Source organism: Parambassis ranga, chromosome 5, assembly GCF_900634625.1.
Source record: "Parambassis ranga chromosome 5, fParRan2.1, whole genome shotgun sequence".
Classification (NCBI taxonomy): domain Eukaryota; kingdom Metazoa; phylum Chordata; class Actinopteri; family Ambassidae; genus Parambassis; species Parambassis ranga.
Genome location: NC_041026.1, coordinates 22281654 through 22297996, shown reverse-complemented (window position 1 = coordinate 22297996; position 16343 = coordinate 22281654). Strand labels below are relative to the sequence as shown.

Below are 16343 nucleotides of genomic sequence, written 5' to 3'. Positions count from 1 at the left end.
AGCAACAATTATGTCCCTTTTATCACTGAACAATGTGTATCTATAGTGACTGCCTCCATTGCTTTTCCATAATCAACCCCTGGCTGCTTCTCACTATAGGGCACACAAGAATATCATTTGCATTTTGTCACAGAAAACAAAATTTGTTTGCTGCTGAAGAGATTCAATGATCCATTCGGACTGGATCCTGCACCACAAAAGATACAGGGATAATATATGAGACTGTTTTCATCTCCATCCTGAAAGGAATTAATGCATCTGACACCTTGTGGTCAGTTCATTATGCTGCACAAAAGGGCTGTGACTAAAAGTTAATTTCAGAGAGGAGAAAAAGCATAATGCAGATTCCAAAGATTCTTTTAACCTCAATTCAAGGAAAGAATAAAAGCAAGACATGCTGTTTATATCAGGCTAAGGAGTCTTTTCAGTCTGAAATCAGCTTCTGAGATTTTTGATTATTAGGTTAGTATGTGGCCGTGATCCACATACTAACTATATAATGGAGAGTATTTAATAGGTGTAGGGCTACGTTAGTCTCTATGCTTAAGTATGGATAGGAGTATCGATGCTTTAGAAAAGTATATAATATGCATACACTATGTACTTTTATATGTGGTATGTTGCATTACAGCATGCAGAGCATGCACAGTATGTATTGTACAGTATATTTCCTATTGTGCAACACAGGGTTGTTTTCGGTCCGTCCACACCAAGAAAACATAAGTCCAATATTTTGGTCCTTGAAATCTGAATGTATGTGTTTCTCTGCCTGCATTTTTACGTGTTCATGGAGGCGGGGACTCATCGCAATGGGAGCAGTATTCCCTGTAAAATGTGTTAATACTGTAAATTCATGTGGATAACCAAATGTGCCATTTAGTTATCCATATTTACCATAAAATTACTAGTTGTAGAGTTCTTTTGATGGTGTTTTTAAAGACTTGGAGAGAAGATTGATTTACTTATTTAGAATATTCATCAAAACAGAGCCTACCAGTAGTGTTTTTCATATATTCCATATTCTTCTCATTTTGAAGTTTGAGTGGTACTATCAAAGCAACTCTGGGGATCTAATAATAAAGGGTAAGAAGAGAGTGTCAGTCAATAGGTGTTATTACACGTCGGTTATTATGTTTCACTCGAAATAGTCTGTATTAAATGTCACAGTTCCTCCAATTCAGGATAGCAGCCAAGCAAATTCATATTAAGAAAGAAAAGTAATATTTAATTTTTTTCTGAGCAAGGTTACAATCTGCACTTCACTTCAGTGGGAGGGATGCTGTGTGGAAAATATGTCTATTTTCATCCATTTTCATTGTTAATTTACACCATTGCCCCATGAAGAGTCTCCAGATGAATCTCAAAGAACAGCCACAAGTTTATGTTTAATGATGTTTAACTGACACCACTGTCAGCCCTCTGTTTTTCAGATCAATGCTGTCAAGCCCTAAACGTGAGAAAAGTTCATCAAGGCAGCACTTTGTTGTCTGGCTGTGAGGACGGATCATTTTTCATTTGATCGCTCACCTTTGAGGGACTCATAGTTTTAAGATCACAAATTTCATCTGTAGCGGGTTCACTGGAGGCAAGACGTCTTAGACAAGGAGAAGAAAGCAGTGAGTTTGTAGTGGTGTGCTACCCTTTGACGATGCCTGTCGCTAAGCGGGATATTAACTATGAGAAAGATTTTCACAGACTTCTTCAAGTTACACAACAAACCGACCAAAATAACAATACAGAGATTTAGGTGTGAAGGGTGACGGTGTGAGTGTGAAATGTCTATTTTCATCCAAGGCAACAGTGCAATCCCCATTTAACACGATAGGTGAGTCACTAGGATTAATTTCATTAATTTTTCGGCTGTGAAATGAGCACAGAAAATATTTCTAGAACTTTTTTCCATTTGAGATTTACAACTTTGACAGAACAGGACATTAACTCATACACCTACGCAGGCAGAAACCATGAGCCTCATACATTTTTCATACTCAGATCTCTCACTGTTTTTCTGTAAGGTCTACTGAATGATTCATCATATCCTCTTATTTCACTGATGATGTCAGTCTGAAGTGTGTGTTCCTAAGATTGATATACTATACAAGGCTGCATGTTCCGCTACATTTGTGTGCATGTCGCATTCAAAAACGGTACAAATGTTTTAAATTTAGCAGTGTCAGCAGTTGTGGTATGGTAATTTGTTGTTTGGAATATTTTCTGGGCAATCTGAGGATGTGTCACCAGGGCAGCAGCACTGTGCAGACACAGAGAGTCAAAGCTTTCAAGTGGCCCATGACTATTGTGTGAAACAGTCAAGGGGACAAGAGATATTAAGCGAGAGAAGAGCTTACAGAAGTTGAGCATAAAGCAGACCTGCCAACATGTATGCATTTCCTGTACTATGCACGCATTTTGACCCTGTACACCTGTGTGATTCACTGCAGGTACGCATTTTGTTGCATCTGGCATTTCACCAGTTTCAGTTTCTATGCATTCTATGAAATTGATTCTGCCACTGAGCCACAGCAATCTGTGTTAGTGGAGTGAAAAGCTTTCAGCCAATTAGAGCACTGCATTTCAACCCACTTGCCCACCTGCCCCTCCTAGCTAAATACCATTTGCGTAGCTTAGTTTAAGCCGGGCGTACACTGTGCATTTTTTTTTTAATCAAATCATTCAGCTCCTGCTCAAACTGTACGAGTGAATCGCAGGGGTTAAAAGTTCACAGCTCACGATTTATATTCTCACACTATACGGCCCGATGCTCTGATGCGACCTGACTGCTCACACTGTATGTTCATACACAACAAGGCGGACTCTTATATCTGGAACTGCAACGTAAAAAGAAGAAGAAGAAGAACCTGGAAAATAAGACTAGGCTATTTAGTTTGTTTAATAAAAGAACATGATATCATGATATGATATGATATGATATGGCGCTATATAGAAAATGTATTTAAATTTCTTCAAGGCTGGCGGGTCTGATAAAGTCCCTGAAACTGAAGAAGATTTTCCTGCTGCAAAGTGGAAGCTTCTCTGCCAAAATATCCCATTAAAAGTAATTCCTAAAAAGAAATGTCAGTCTGAGGGGACACTTGGATTTTGTATGAATCAGTCTGTTTGGAGCAATGGTTTTAAGTGAGGCTCATTAAAACCCATGTTTTGGAGAAACTAAATAAAGCTGCTAAATAAACGTTTTCTAAATGAAAAAGGCAAATTGAGCACTTAGTGAAAATTATAATATCCTCATTAGACTGCAGTAACTAGCGTTAGCTGAGCTGATCAGACACTTTATACATTCTTCAAAATTTTCCAAAATGTGTAAATGGGACATGACATGAAATCCACTCTATGAGGTGGGTGAAATGAATTCTTAGCTGCAAAAACTGCCAGAATTTCAGACCAGCTGCAAAAGCGAGCTTTCTAAGCCCCTGTTATTCATGTGCAGTGCATGTGCAGCACAGGACTAGTTTTCACAATTCTTTGCATTCAAAAACATGTTTCATTCTCATGCAGTGTTTTATGATGTTGGAGTTACTCCAACCCTGCTGTTGGTATATTGGTTTCAGTAGAGGACCCTTCTGTATTTAAAACAGAACCTTTAGCAAAATATATGCACAACGTCAGTCAAATACATGCAGGGTTATTATAATTCATAATGATCATTTCCATGTATATCCACTGTGATTAAAACCCTGCCACTCTAACACCATTCCAAACCCCTATCTGTCTGTTTAGCTTTTAAACACTATTACATCAAAAACAGCCTCCTGTGGCATGGATGCCTTTGTATAGCAGAAAATGAAGCTGGTATAAGATCTGACAACTCTTACGATGAAGCACACAGGGGTTGAGGTTTAAATATAATCCCAGTGAATCATGCTGTGGAGCAACAAGAGGCTGCATTACATGCATCAGAGGTACTGCGATCACACAGAGCTGCAGGACCATAAGGAATGATGTAGATGTACTGAATATTCAGTGGGCCACAACCTGAGAGTATTCATTATATATCTAATGGATGTCATTAATGGACTAATCAGAATTTTTGGAAGGATTTCTTCATTTTGGCATAAATCAGTTCTGTTGTTAACTGTATCTTGATGGGAAATGTGAAAAGAAATTGAAATAAATTCACAGTATATTAGTTATTTTGACTTTAAATAATGGTACTGTCAAACAAACATCACCAAGAAACCCAAACATTAATGTTTAAAACAGAATGAGAGCAGGAAAAAAATAATAGAATTTAGGAATTCAGAGAGGAGCAACACTGAGGGAGAAGAGAGCAGACTCCTCTGGACTGTAACTCTGCTGTCCCACACAGAAACAATGACAACCTGCACAGTGTTGATGTTCTGTGCTTTCAGAAGGCCTCCAGGAAGAACAGAAAATATATGTTTCATAACACTGATCCATGTGATTCCTGATACACCATCATGTTTTACAGTCCTTATCAAAAATGTCAGCTGTCACCTCATTCCCACTATGCAGAATGTGGAGAGCACTGATGTCGCTGTGCCTGGTCTTCTTACTGTATATGTGGTCTTATTAGTTTTTATATATGCACAGTTGGGTTACAGAGGTTTTGGAACACACTTCAGGGAGAGCTGTTTTTTTTCTGGTTTGACAAGTGGGCAACACTCAAAAGAGAGAATCAACAATTTTTTTGCTAAGGAGATGATACTGTCAGCCTGCTAGAAGAAGCAGAAGGAAAAACAATGCTGGCATGAATTCAAATGAGAAATAGTTCGGGTTTCTTTGTTTTCTAGATTCAGTGCAGAATACATACAAGTGTAAACGTCAAATTATCTCGTCAAGTTATTTAAAAGAAAACAGATGTTTGATTTTGTTTCCAAATCTAAATCTAAAAATAGAAATTAAATTAGAAAAAACTATTTCCATGTCCTAAAACTTCAAGGTCTGATCTTTGTCAAGCAGACTATACAACGATTTCCAGATACAGTCAGCAGCAATGAAAGGACCAAATTAACTTTGATTAGATGTATCTATGCCTTTAGTGCAAGACATTTTTTGTTCATGATCTCCTGCCTGAACCTCTGGCAGGTGCAGAGATGGGCACATTGCCAGCCTGTGCAACCACTCAAAAAATATACGAGAAGAAAAATGTGTAACAGGGCAGGTGCAGCATGACATTTAATGTCACCTCTGTTACAGTCTAAGTGAGATGCTGCAAAAAAACTGCATGTTTAATTAAAGGGGCACTCCACCCACAAGTCAGTCATTCAACCCTGCAGGCCAAAATAAATACCTGACTGACAAGGTCCACCAACAGAAGACGACATTTGAGAAGTTGACAGAGGAAAACCAGGTCTCTAAGGACACTCTACGTACACTCAGGCAAAAGGAACCACAAATTAAAAAGACAGTGGTTCGTGAGTGCCAAATGAAGGCTAAGCAGATTAAAAAAGTCGAAGAACTCCAAAGTGAGATGCAGACTTTAAATCAAGTCTGCCAGAACCTTCAAAGTTGTGAAAGCAAGCTAAGTGAGTGTGTCCAAGAAAGAGACAGTAGGATACAGAGACTTAAGGCCGAGAATTTGTGTGCCTAAGTGAGGAACTGGATGAGGCCAGAACATTTGGATGTAAGAACAGTGCTCTGGAAGACACAAACACAGGTCTAAATGAAATATTTCAATTCACAGAGGAGACTTACGAAGAATTAGTAGAAATATTTCAAGAGGTAAAACATGAGGCCAGATATTTGAAATGAGCCAAGCAAAAATCCTGTTTGACATCAAACTGCAACACAAATAGGATGGGGGCTGTATTTAAAGCAATTGGGGTTGCTTTATATATATATATATATATATCTATATATATATATATATATATATATATATATATATATATATATATATATATATTTATATATATATATATATATATATATATATATATATATATATATATATATATATATATATATATATATATATATATATATATATCTATATATATATATATATATATATATATATAAAGCAACCCCAATAGCTTTTGACAAAACACAAATAAAAAAAAGAATGGTAGTGAATTACTGGTATTACGGTTATGTTATTGTATGTTATTTACACTATTGGTGCAGTACTCAGTACACAGTAGGTGCAGGCAGTGGGGAGTGCTGGGGGAGGGCTAAATGGCTGATCAAATCTGTTGATCTGTTGAAGAAGAGGTTTAGATCACACTTCTGGTCCCCAGTCGGCTGGAGGTTGTTCTCCTTGTAGCCAGAGATGTTTTTCAGGCCCTTCCAGACTCCACTGATGTTGTTTTCCTGCAGTTTCTTCCTGTAGATGTTCTCCAGTTTTGTCCTGTAGTTCTTCCCCTCTCTGATCCTCCTCCTCAGTTCCTTTTGCATGGTCCTCAGCTCCTCCCTGTTTCCTGACTTGAAGGTTCTCTTCTTCTTTTAAGGAGAAGCCTCAATGTCAGGAGTAATCCAGGACTTGCTTTTGGAGAAACATTGTACATTCCTGGTAGTTACAGAGTTTTCCATGCAGACGTTGATGTCTGTTACACACTGTGAGACCATCTATGTACTCCCCATGGTCCTCTGAGAGTCCCACACAGTGACTGGCTGTTGCCTGCTCAAAGGGGGTTTGTACACTAGCAGGATGTGCACCAGGCTGTGGTCAGATCTTCCCAGGGGAGGGGCATTGATACATAGGCCTCCTTGATGTCACTTAGATTTATTGAGTCCTTAAATATCGTCTTGGTTATTTACATTTGTGGAAGACCCTCTGTGGTTGAGACTGTCAGTTGTATGATGTGTCCTTGTGGGAGAAAAGAGAATAGTGTGCCTGTACTGATGTCTGTTACCTAGTACTTGTGAAGGGTTACTTATGAGGCATAAAAAAGAAGCATTTGTTACCCTAATCAAGTCAAGCATGATTTCTTTGAAAAATGCCCTTTTAAATTTGGAAAGCATGTAGATTGTTGTAAATAATTTATTAAACTAGTTTCTGCAATAGTGTCTTGTACATACTTTATGCACAAGTGAACTATACCTAATTTATTTTCTTTGTACAGATAAATACTGAAATCATGTGTCTTCAAAACGGCACCATGAAACCTGTCAGAGGGAAAACTCTTCTACAGATGCAGCTGGGCTACAGCTCTTGGCAGTCAAGAAGATGACTGACTTCAAGCTCTGTTTGATGTTTTGTATCATGCCACTTTTATTTTGATACAAGTTTATGAAGTATCCAGGCAACTTCACTTGTACCTTCTTTTTTTAATAAACACAACACTGTTTCAAAGTATGTTTCCTCGAGATGTATTAACTCTCTTTTTAAATGTAAAAAGAAAAAGTGTATTACTCTTTTTAGTGCTCAAGGCAAAGTCTTTATTATCTTTTAGAGTCCACAATACCAAGTCGTACCGACTCTTTAAGGGCTCATGGCTGCCTCACTATAAAGATACTGTCCCATTTATAGCCCAGCTATTCCCCTCAGTGTAATGTACAGCTGTGATACCGCCTGCAAGGGGTCTGGATGTTGTTGCTGCTGCTGCTGCATTGCCTGCTGAAGATAATCATAGATGTGTGAATCACCACATGGATCTTCTGTCTGACACCCATCTTGAAAAATGTGTGTTGATGCTTCTTCCACGGCAAAGCCACAGTCTTGTGCACCAAACCTATAAGACAGTAGTTAATTTAAAAAACACTTGCACACAACTAACACAAGGTCAATACAATTGGTTAATGGAACAATGCGGTTCATAGAGTACCTAGAGGCCTTTAGGTAATGATTTCAAACATTGGAGAAACCATTAAAATATATATATTACGGATTAGTACTGCAGCCACACCAACAAAAAGAAAGAAAATGATCACTATCTCGTGATAACTTAACGTTTTGACGTAAGTCTTTTCATGTTATGTGCTTGCTGATTTGAATGAGGACATGATGTGTGAGAACTGAACACAAGTATATGGCTCATTTAAAACAAATTAACTTAGTTCTATTGTATGCTTGGGTTGAGATTTGATGAGATTCTGCTGTTATTGTGCATGCAGGATAATACTGTAATAACTATGCGTACAACAAGGACATTAAAATGAATCAGGATGTACTGAAGTAAGAATGAATCTGAGCTAACATGATACTGAGCTTTTTTTTTCCTGGTGTGGCAGCAAAATGCTTCCATGATCTATACAATAATTATATTCACTGCAAAATGCAAACAATATACCTGTGAGACTGAGACTATAACTCATCAGGAGTTCCACTAGGACAACAGGCAATCTGGAGGGTCTGACTCTGTGCCTGTTCCAGAGGTGAACACATTCATCCAGATCTGCCTGAAGAACTGTCACGAAACAGAACTGTAGAAGACACTGGTGCTCATGGGTGCCATTGAAGTGTCCTTGGTCTCAACAAACAGATCCATTCAGAACTGACCCCTAGGGATTAACAGGATGTGTTGTTATACACAAATCAATCTAGACACAAAAAGATGTAGGCCACTTGCAGTGTAACTTAGTATTCATTGTAAGGCTACTTTATACACCTAGTTATGATGAGAGCCTATGTTTGGCTCATATTGATACATAAAACACAATACTTCTGTTACTTTTGCAAAATTTTAAAAACATAACTACTGCAATTTATAACAGTGAGTGTGTAAAACTACAGTTTCATCATCTAAAGAGGCTAACTGGCATTGTAAAGTCTATTCTGACAGAAACATTCTGCTGCCATAGAAGCTAGAAGAAGACATACATACCTCTGTTTTGGGTATTGACCACGAGGACTGAATGCATTGGTTACTTATAGAAGAACCAAACAAATATAGCTTCTGGCACCAGCATAGTAATCGCAGTGGTCATGGTGAAGAGTGCACTGCAGCCATTACCCGACTCTCTGTTCCACAGTCTGTGCAGTCTCATGGGAACGCCAATGTTTTAATGCAGTCTATGAAGTTGTTGTTTTTTTTTTAGCACTTCTGTGTTGTTGTTTAATGGCCCACATTTAAGCCACATTATTTTGCAGGAGAACCCATTCTAACTCCTTCAACCGAGCTTTCAGGGTCCTGAGAGACATGTTAATGTCATGATGGGTTGAAAGCATATCAAGAATGCCAACTCGTCCTCTGTTCTTTCCAGTGCGGTTTAAAACTGGTGCACGGACACAGCTGAGTAGAAACGGGAAATGACGTTACACTATCAGGTTCCGTCCAATCAGAAATAAGAAGTGCTGCCCCTACCCTTTCTGTAATCTGAAAAGTGGTTGGTGTTTTGACCTTCAGGGCCACCATACATTTTGGTGCCCTATTACCTCAAAAGCAATAGAAAGGAAGCAGGAAGTATAAATTACTCTGAAACAATATTCTGCATTCTAGTGGAGGACAGTGTCAAATAACAGTATGTTGTGTTTCCTTCTGGACAACAGGGGACCTAACACCACAACATCTTCTCTTAAGTGACCTTTTTTATATATGGATTTTATCAGATGCCAGTAAATTTCTGCCATGATCTGCTCATAATAAGCAAAATAAGAAACAGCTGCCTGTAATTTAATATATGTCAAATAGTAAAATTGCTGTAAAATTTGACACCTGTTATGACCATGGCTGTATATTGTTGTGAATATGGGATTTTGTATTGTGATATATATATATATATATATATATATATATATATATATATATATATATATATATATATATATATATATATTGTGTTTGCTTGCTGGCAACTGTCCCTCCCTCCCTCCCTCCAGAGAAAGAGAGAGAGATAGAAACAAGAAACAATTTGTACCCAGCAATTGATCGATCCCCTGATTTTGGTGCCACTGGATTGGATCCTGGGAGAAGGGAGCCTTCTCAAACAGCAGCTGAAGCAGCGCTTCCCTCTCTCTACAATTGTTTGAATCCACATGTTAGACTTCTCTGTGTAGCTTGTGGCCTTTTGTGTAGCTAGACCAGGTGTCGGCAACCTTCAGCTTCGAATAAAATACACTCTGAGCCACAAAACCCATTTGACCACTAAACTGAAGATAACACTACATATACAGTTTATTTTTCTGTTTTACAAAAAATGCTGGTTTATATGTAACTTTGATAAAAGTTAATTTCAGTGTGCCGTCATTAATTTGTGTAGGCTAGGTGAGTCAACCTGAATATGAATATGGGTCCGAAAATTAAATTATTTCTTTCACCTGGGTAGTGTGATTTCTGCTCCTGAACTTCACAGCACAGTGTATTGTATCCATATCAGGGCTGTAAGACGTCACTTTGATTTTCACGCAGGATTGGGAGCTCTCATGTGTGAGGCTCGAGCTGTTTACTTTTGATGTAGTTCATGATGGGAAAAAAAGCTTGCTCCCACCAGTATGTGGATCCAAATATTGCAGGTCAGAGGTGTCGCATAGGGCGCGACATTAAAATAATAAAACCTTTTTTTTTTTAAATGTCACAAGAGCACCTCAATCTCTAAAGAAATAACTATTACAATGGAAGAATGAAATAAATCAAATAATAATACATTTAAATTAAATGGCCATTATTTATTCACACTATACTTTTTCTCAACATGAGCTCACCCTCTATAAGCCACGGGAGCCACAGCAGAGGGATGAAAGAGCCGCATGGGGCTCCGGAGCCGTAGGTTGCCGACCCCTGAGCTAGGCCTTTGAGCGCGCACTAACCTTTGTTTGCCTTAATTTGGAAAGCAATGCAGCAACCACAGGTTTTTTTTTCTTTACTTCTTTTCATTTGAATGGAATTTGTGGTAAAATAAATATTCTGGTTAAGAACTGCCGCAAACCTTGTTGGCTAACTTGTCTTTGAGAGTATACATAGTACGTTGTTAACGCCCTCCCTGTCGAAGCCATTCGGCTATGATTTCATAATAACAATATTAAAAATCATTTGTACAACTGTAACACTGTTTGATATTAGCATTTTTAGCATATATTCAGCAGGGAAACTCATCAAGTCCCACTATTGATTTGTGTCTTTGCTTATTACAGGGTTTCTTAAAATATCACACCGGCACCAACGTAACCAGTGTGCCGGACTGGAGTGCACTGCAGATGTTGTGTTGACACAGGCACATATTATGTACCACTTAATTGATTTGAAGAACCGAGAAGTGTGAGAAGAAAATGAAGGTTTTCTAGAAGAATCATTAAAAACAAACAAACAAAAAAGATTATAGTGAAAATTTAAAGGAGAGGGAAGATCAATTCCAGGAAAGGGAGGATTTCAAGGGGGAAAAAGTTTATAGCAAACAAATAAATGATGCTGAAGAAGAAAAACCTACATGGACATCAGGAAATCAGAAATAAGAGTCCAGAATTTGGGATAAAAATGGAAAACTAATAAATAATGCAGTTAAAATAAAATAAATATCAATAATAAAAATATGAAAGGAAAAGATTCAAAGAAAAATACTTAAATAATTCTTTAATGAAATGGGAAGGGATTCAAAGAAAACTGATACCAGCAGAGAGTCAAAAGCAGGAACAGAAGACACATGTGATTCTGTATGCTCTTTGTCTGGGTCAAAACCAAAAATGACCATTTTTGCTTCTCTAGATTAACATAATCTTCGTTTTTTTTCTTTTTTTTTACGTCAAACTGTAAAATAACTGGGCCATGGTTTCCATGGTGAACTGTCTTGAGAGGAATTGTGGCTCCTCATTTATCCACTCGAAAGCTCAAGATGCTACCGGGAGCCATTCCTCCTGTGAATTTTCCTCTCTAGTCCCTTCCAGTCATTTACCATTTCTAAACAGTGTGGGTGGGGGGGGGGTCAATAGCTTCAATAGGCTATAAATCACTGTGAGTAACACAATCTCTCTCTTCCCACAACAATTGCCACAGAAGTACACATGACCAAGCCCTGACCATAAGGATGGAGATGCTGCTGTTATGTGTGTGTGTGTTTGCATACATGTGGGTGTCTTGCCTGCTCTGTCTTGTTTTCCTTACTGAAGAACTTGGTATTGTGATAATTGTGAAGCATTTTTTCTCTACTTTCTCCTTCTCCACCAGTTTCCTCTGACTCTGATGCCACTTTGCTGGGTGATCGCTCCCTGGAGACATTATTATTCTAAAAAGATGTGTATGTGGGTTGACAGAAATAGCTTCACCTTGAAACTCAAAGTCAGACTTTCCAGCAATGCCCACTCGGCACACTGTCACACTGTCCACTGTGCATTTGCATTGCCTTTCCATACTGTAGCATATATTGTGTGGCTCCTAGTTAGTATGCTAATATATAATAACATTTGCTGTGATGGCATCTGCCAAAGTATGTTGGCTGATTGTTCCCGAGCAGAATTGAGAAAGTCACTCTGCTTCACTCTGATTATTCAACAGCCACTTCACTCAATAACACATAATGGTATTATTATATGATATTAGCCAGCCTGCTAAAAGTGTGCAGGGTATTTGAATCAGAATCAGAAATACTTTATTAATCCCAGGGGGAAATTGCTCAGCAGAATAAAGTTTGCTCAGTAGAAATTCTGAGCAAAAAGAGTTTTTAAACAAAATTATAACACAAATTATTATTAATATAATCTAAACCAGTAAAATAAAAAAAAAGTTTTACCTGGTCCGGAGCAAAAGGACGCAATCACAGCCAGTATACAGACATAACTGAGGTAGGGCATCCATGACACGCTATCCTGAGAAGACACAGGAAAAAAGATCATGTTGCAGAGGCTACTTTTCATCCTTTCCAGGTCTTGAAATGTACAACATAAAAGCTTGGTTTCTCAAAATAGAAACCCTGATGGCCCTTTTGTTCACAGTATAATTGGCCCACGGCACACATACAGTGTGTCAAGCTTGAAGAAGAAGAAGAAGCACTTACCTGGAAATTTAAGAAAACTGTGAGGAGACTGAAGAACACAGCCATGGCAGTAAACCCAAATATGAGGAGAGGCTTTCTTCCAATTTGTTCTATCACCAACCCCTACAGACAGGACAAATACAATAAGACATTTAATTATGTACTGTGATGAAAGACCTATTATGTCCATGCTGGGGTCTTGGCCTCTGGGGTGACAGTGCTGAAAGCTGATTTTTTTCATGCTTCGGTACCTGAGAAAACTGACAGATTATGTGTTACCACGGAATTGCCTATAAATAGAATTTCAGGATTTCAGGAGTGTTTTGCATGCCAAGGTTAAACATTTTAAACATACTGTAGGTTATTTACAATGACATGTTGGATGGTTATGGTTTTCCCTGGGACAGTGATGGTACTCCACTGATGGTGTGACCACAAAATGCATATCAATAACCAGTGGTGGAGGAAGTACTGGAGCTTAGTACTTAAGTAAAAGTACAGTTAATCAAAGAAAACATCTTAAAATTAAAATTGACAATGTGTAGTTAAATTAAATGTTCATTAAAAATCTTTGAACTGTAACCACTCGTCAAGTCTAAGGCAGGCTGTGGGCATCAAGTGAACAGAGAGATTGTATATCTCGTTTGTTTTTCTGTAAATATTTTAAGAATTTTTTGATAATAAAAAATAAAAAAACAAGAGGCTGGTAAATGAATGATAATAAATAGCAATAAACCATTCACCATTTTTAACTCATAAAACTTCCTGGGAGCAAACAAAGTATTCCTGCTTTAGATTAATGTTCTGATCCATGTTAATCAGATATGAATGGATGGACTGGTGTTAGCAGACTTAGCAACTGAGCCAGCGCACCGGCATCGTGATTGAGGCACATTACAAAAACACAGCTTGAAACGCAAAACCTTCATCTCCACGCAGAGTCTGACCTCCCAACAGTCCAGCAGTACAGTCCAGCACAGTAGTATAAATACATCTGTATTCATAAAATGTCACGAGCTAACACTGTAGAAATGTAGTGGAGTAGAAAGTACAGATAATAGCTGCAAAATGTAATGAAGTAAAAGTATAAAGTATGCACTATTATTTTTACTTAAGTAAAGTATAGTTACATTCCACCACTGTCAAAAACATAACATGACGGTGAACTACCAATGTGCTGTTAGATGCTGTCTCCAGGTTATCCCAATGAAAAAAAAATGTCTGAAGCACAAAAATCTCCACACTAATTATGATACAAATATGATTTACAATTAAAATATTTTAAAAGGTCAAAGGTCAACTGCACTGTGACCTCACAATGTTCTACTAAGTACTTATATTAACTGTAATGATTACATTTTGAACAAAAATTCCAGTCAATAAGTTTGGATACTTAGTGTCTTTGTTAGGTCAAAATGTCCATGTTTTCCCTTATGACAGCATACATGTGGAAAATAACATTCCATTTAAAAGTGGAAGCTGCCTTATACATAATTCATTATGTATTCATTTGTGGTGACATAGACATACAGAATTATGCATACACAAAAAGTGATTCATCAATAATTCTGTGGCCATTTTTTGCTCTTCACCTCTGTGTCTTTCTGGACTATGGATGAAGCGTGGGGCATGAGATGGAGGACTAAGCAATGCACAAGCCATACAGTAGCTCCAGGCCATCCTCCACTGTGGCCTCAGAGAATTAAAGTATTCATGTCGCAGCTCTCCCCTTTCCTAAACAGTTTGGATTTCATTAGGTTGTGGAAAAAGGTCGCTGGTATTTGTGTAAGGTGTAGCATCCAGAAGGGCTCCTGAGACTTGAGTAGTTAACGTAGGTGGTGGACAATCCTTATTATAAGGAAGCCCCATAAAGGGACACTTCCCCACTGTTCCAAAGTCCACATCTGCTGTTATTTTCTACTTTGGAACAGCTTCTTCTTGGCATGGCCCACAGTGCATTTGCTGAAAACTTGTACAGCCTCTAAACACACTGGAATTCCTTCTGTATGTGAGTATGCAATCCCACCATTCTCTGCTGCCACAAGACAATTCCCATCTCCCGGAAACCACCCACACTGCCGCCACACACAAACCCGCAGCTCATTAACATCTCTGAAGGTGTGAGAAGCTGAATATTTATGAGCCTGTGTGTGTGCTTTTGTGAGAAAGAGTGGTTGTGGAAGTTTCTCTGTTATAGAAATGTGTATTATCAGTCTCAGAGAAAACTTGGCAGGCAGAAATAGAATCATTGTGTGAATCCTCCATGCCACTCCTCCATGCACATAACACTGTTTGAATGTTTGTGTTTCATGTGTGTTCAATACGTTACACTGGCCATATGTCACATGCTGTCATTCTCAGCTCTGGCTCCACATAGGTAAGAGTGGTAACTTTAGCCCTCACGGTTGGCAGGATTAAAATGTCTGGTCACTATTCATCACATCAAGAAGCAGATGAGCCATTAAAGACAACTGGCCACAGCTTAAGGCACCACTGGCCCTTCAGATGCACTACAATCTCCAGATTTGAATGAGGAAAATCTGTCACGTAAGCAGACACAATGACAATGTGACATATGCTGATGACAACCAACACTAACCAACACATCAGTTTGGAGGGCAAAGATGTAAAATAGATAAAATATGAAACAGATATTGACGTGTTTGTTTTCTGTTACCTTCTATTCCTGTTGTTGTCTGCTGTCTCAGGAAGCACACTGACATGATAGCTTGTTTTCTGCCTTCAGAGGAAGCCATTTACAGATAATCATATTTGTCTAGGATGGGAAAAATAACACAGCCACAGATAAATCTGTATAAACCTGAAATCAACCTATCTATCTATGCTTTCATGAGGTGAAAGCATGTGTTAAATAAACTGACTTCTGTATATCGCTGAAATTTAAAGTGCTTCCTTTCTGTTTCCTGTGATAATTTGTTTGTGCTTAGACTGAATTTGCTGTGTGTGACGACACAGCCGTGCGTGTGAATTAATGTGCGACACACAGTCCTTGCCAGCCGTATAGTAACAACTCAACTGCAGCAGAGGCCCATCAGGCCAGTAGCAAAGCAATATATAATTATTTGTTTATAATTATATATGAGCAATATAGAATTATTTGTTTATAATTATATATTGCAGTTATTTTTGTTTTAGTATCTGTTCACAAAAAAACATTAGGGTCAGAATGTGGTAAGCAACAAATGAATGAACAAAGCTTAATAAACGGTATTGTAAACACAAGTCTGTTTGATAATGTTTAGTGATACATTTAGATTTAATGAGATGCAGAATTCACAGGCAGCAAGAATGCATATATTAGCCAATCAAAGGAGGGGATGCGGACTGACGGTACCTGATAATATTTAATTATTTGCTCAGATTTTATAAAGACATAAACAATAGAAAAATCCACAATATACTTGGTATATCATGGTATAAAGTGTGAGTGTATTGCTATTGTAACCTCTTTGGAGCAGAGCTACAACTTCCTATTTAGAGCCAAGGCAGCTGTGATAACT

General features: G+C 38.1%; 1 protein-coding gene across 3 annotated transcripts in view; it reads right to left on the bottom strand.

Moving 5' to 3' along the window:
- slc2a9l2 (solute carrier family 2 member 9, like 2) overlaps positions 1-16343 on the bottom strand; it is an 84670-nt gene that overhangs the window by 22927 nt on the left and 45400 nt on the right. For all 3 annotated transcript variants that reach the window (XM_028405503.1, XM_028405506.1, XM_028405504.1), the window contains 2 exons: positions 12844-12945; positions 12580-12655 (listed from right to left, as the gene is read on the bottom strand). In XM_028405503.1, coding sequence (XP_028261304.1) covers positions 12580-12655; positions 12844-12945 — 178 coding nt within the window. The remainder of the gene's footprint in view (positions 1-12579; positions 12656-12843; positions 12946-16343) is intronic.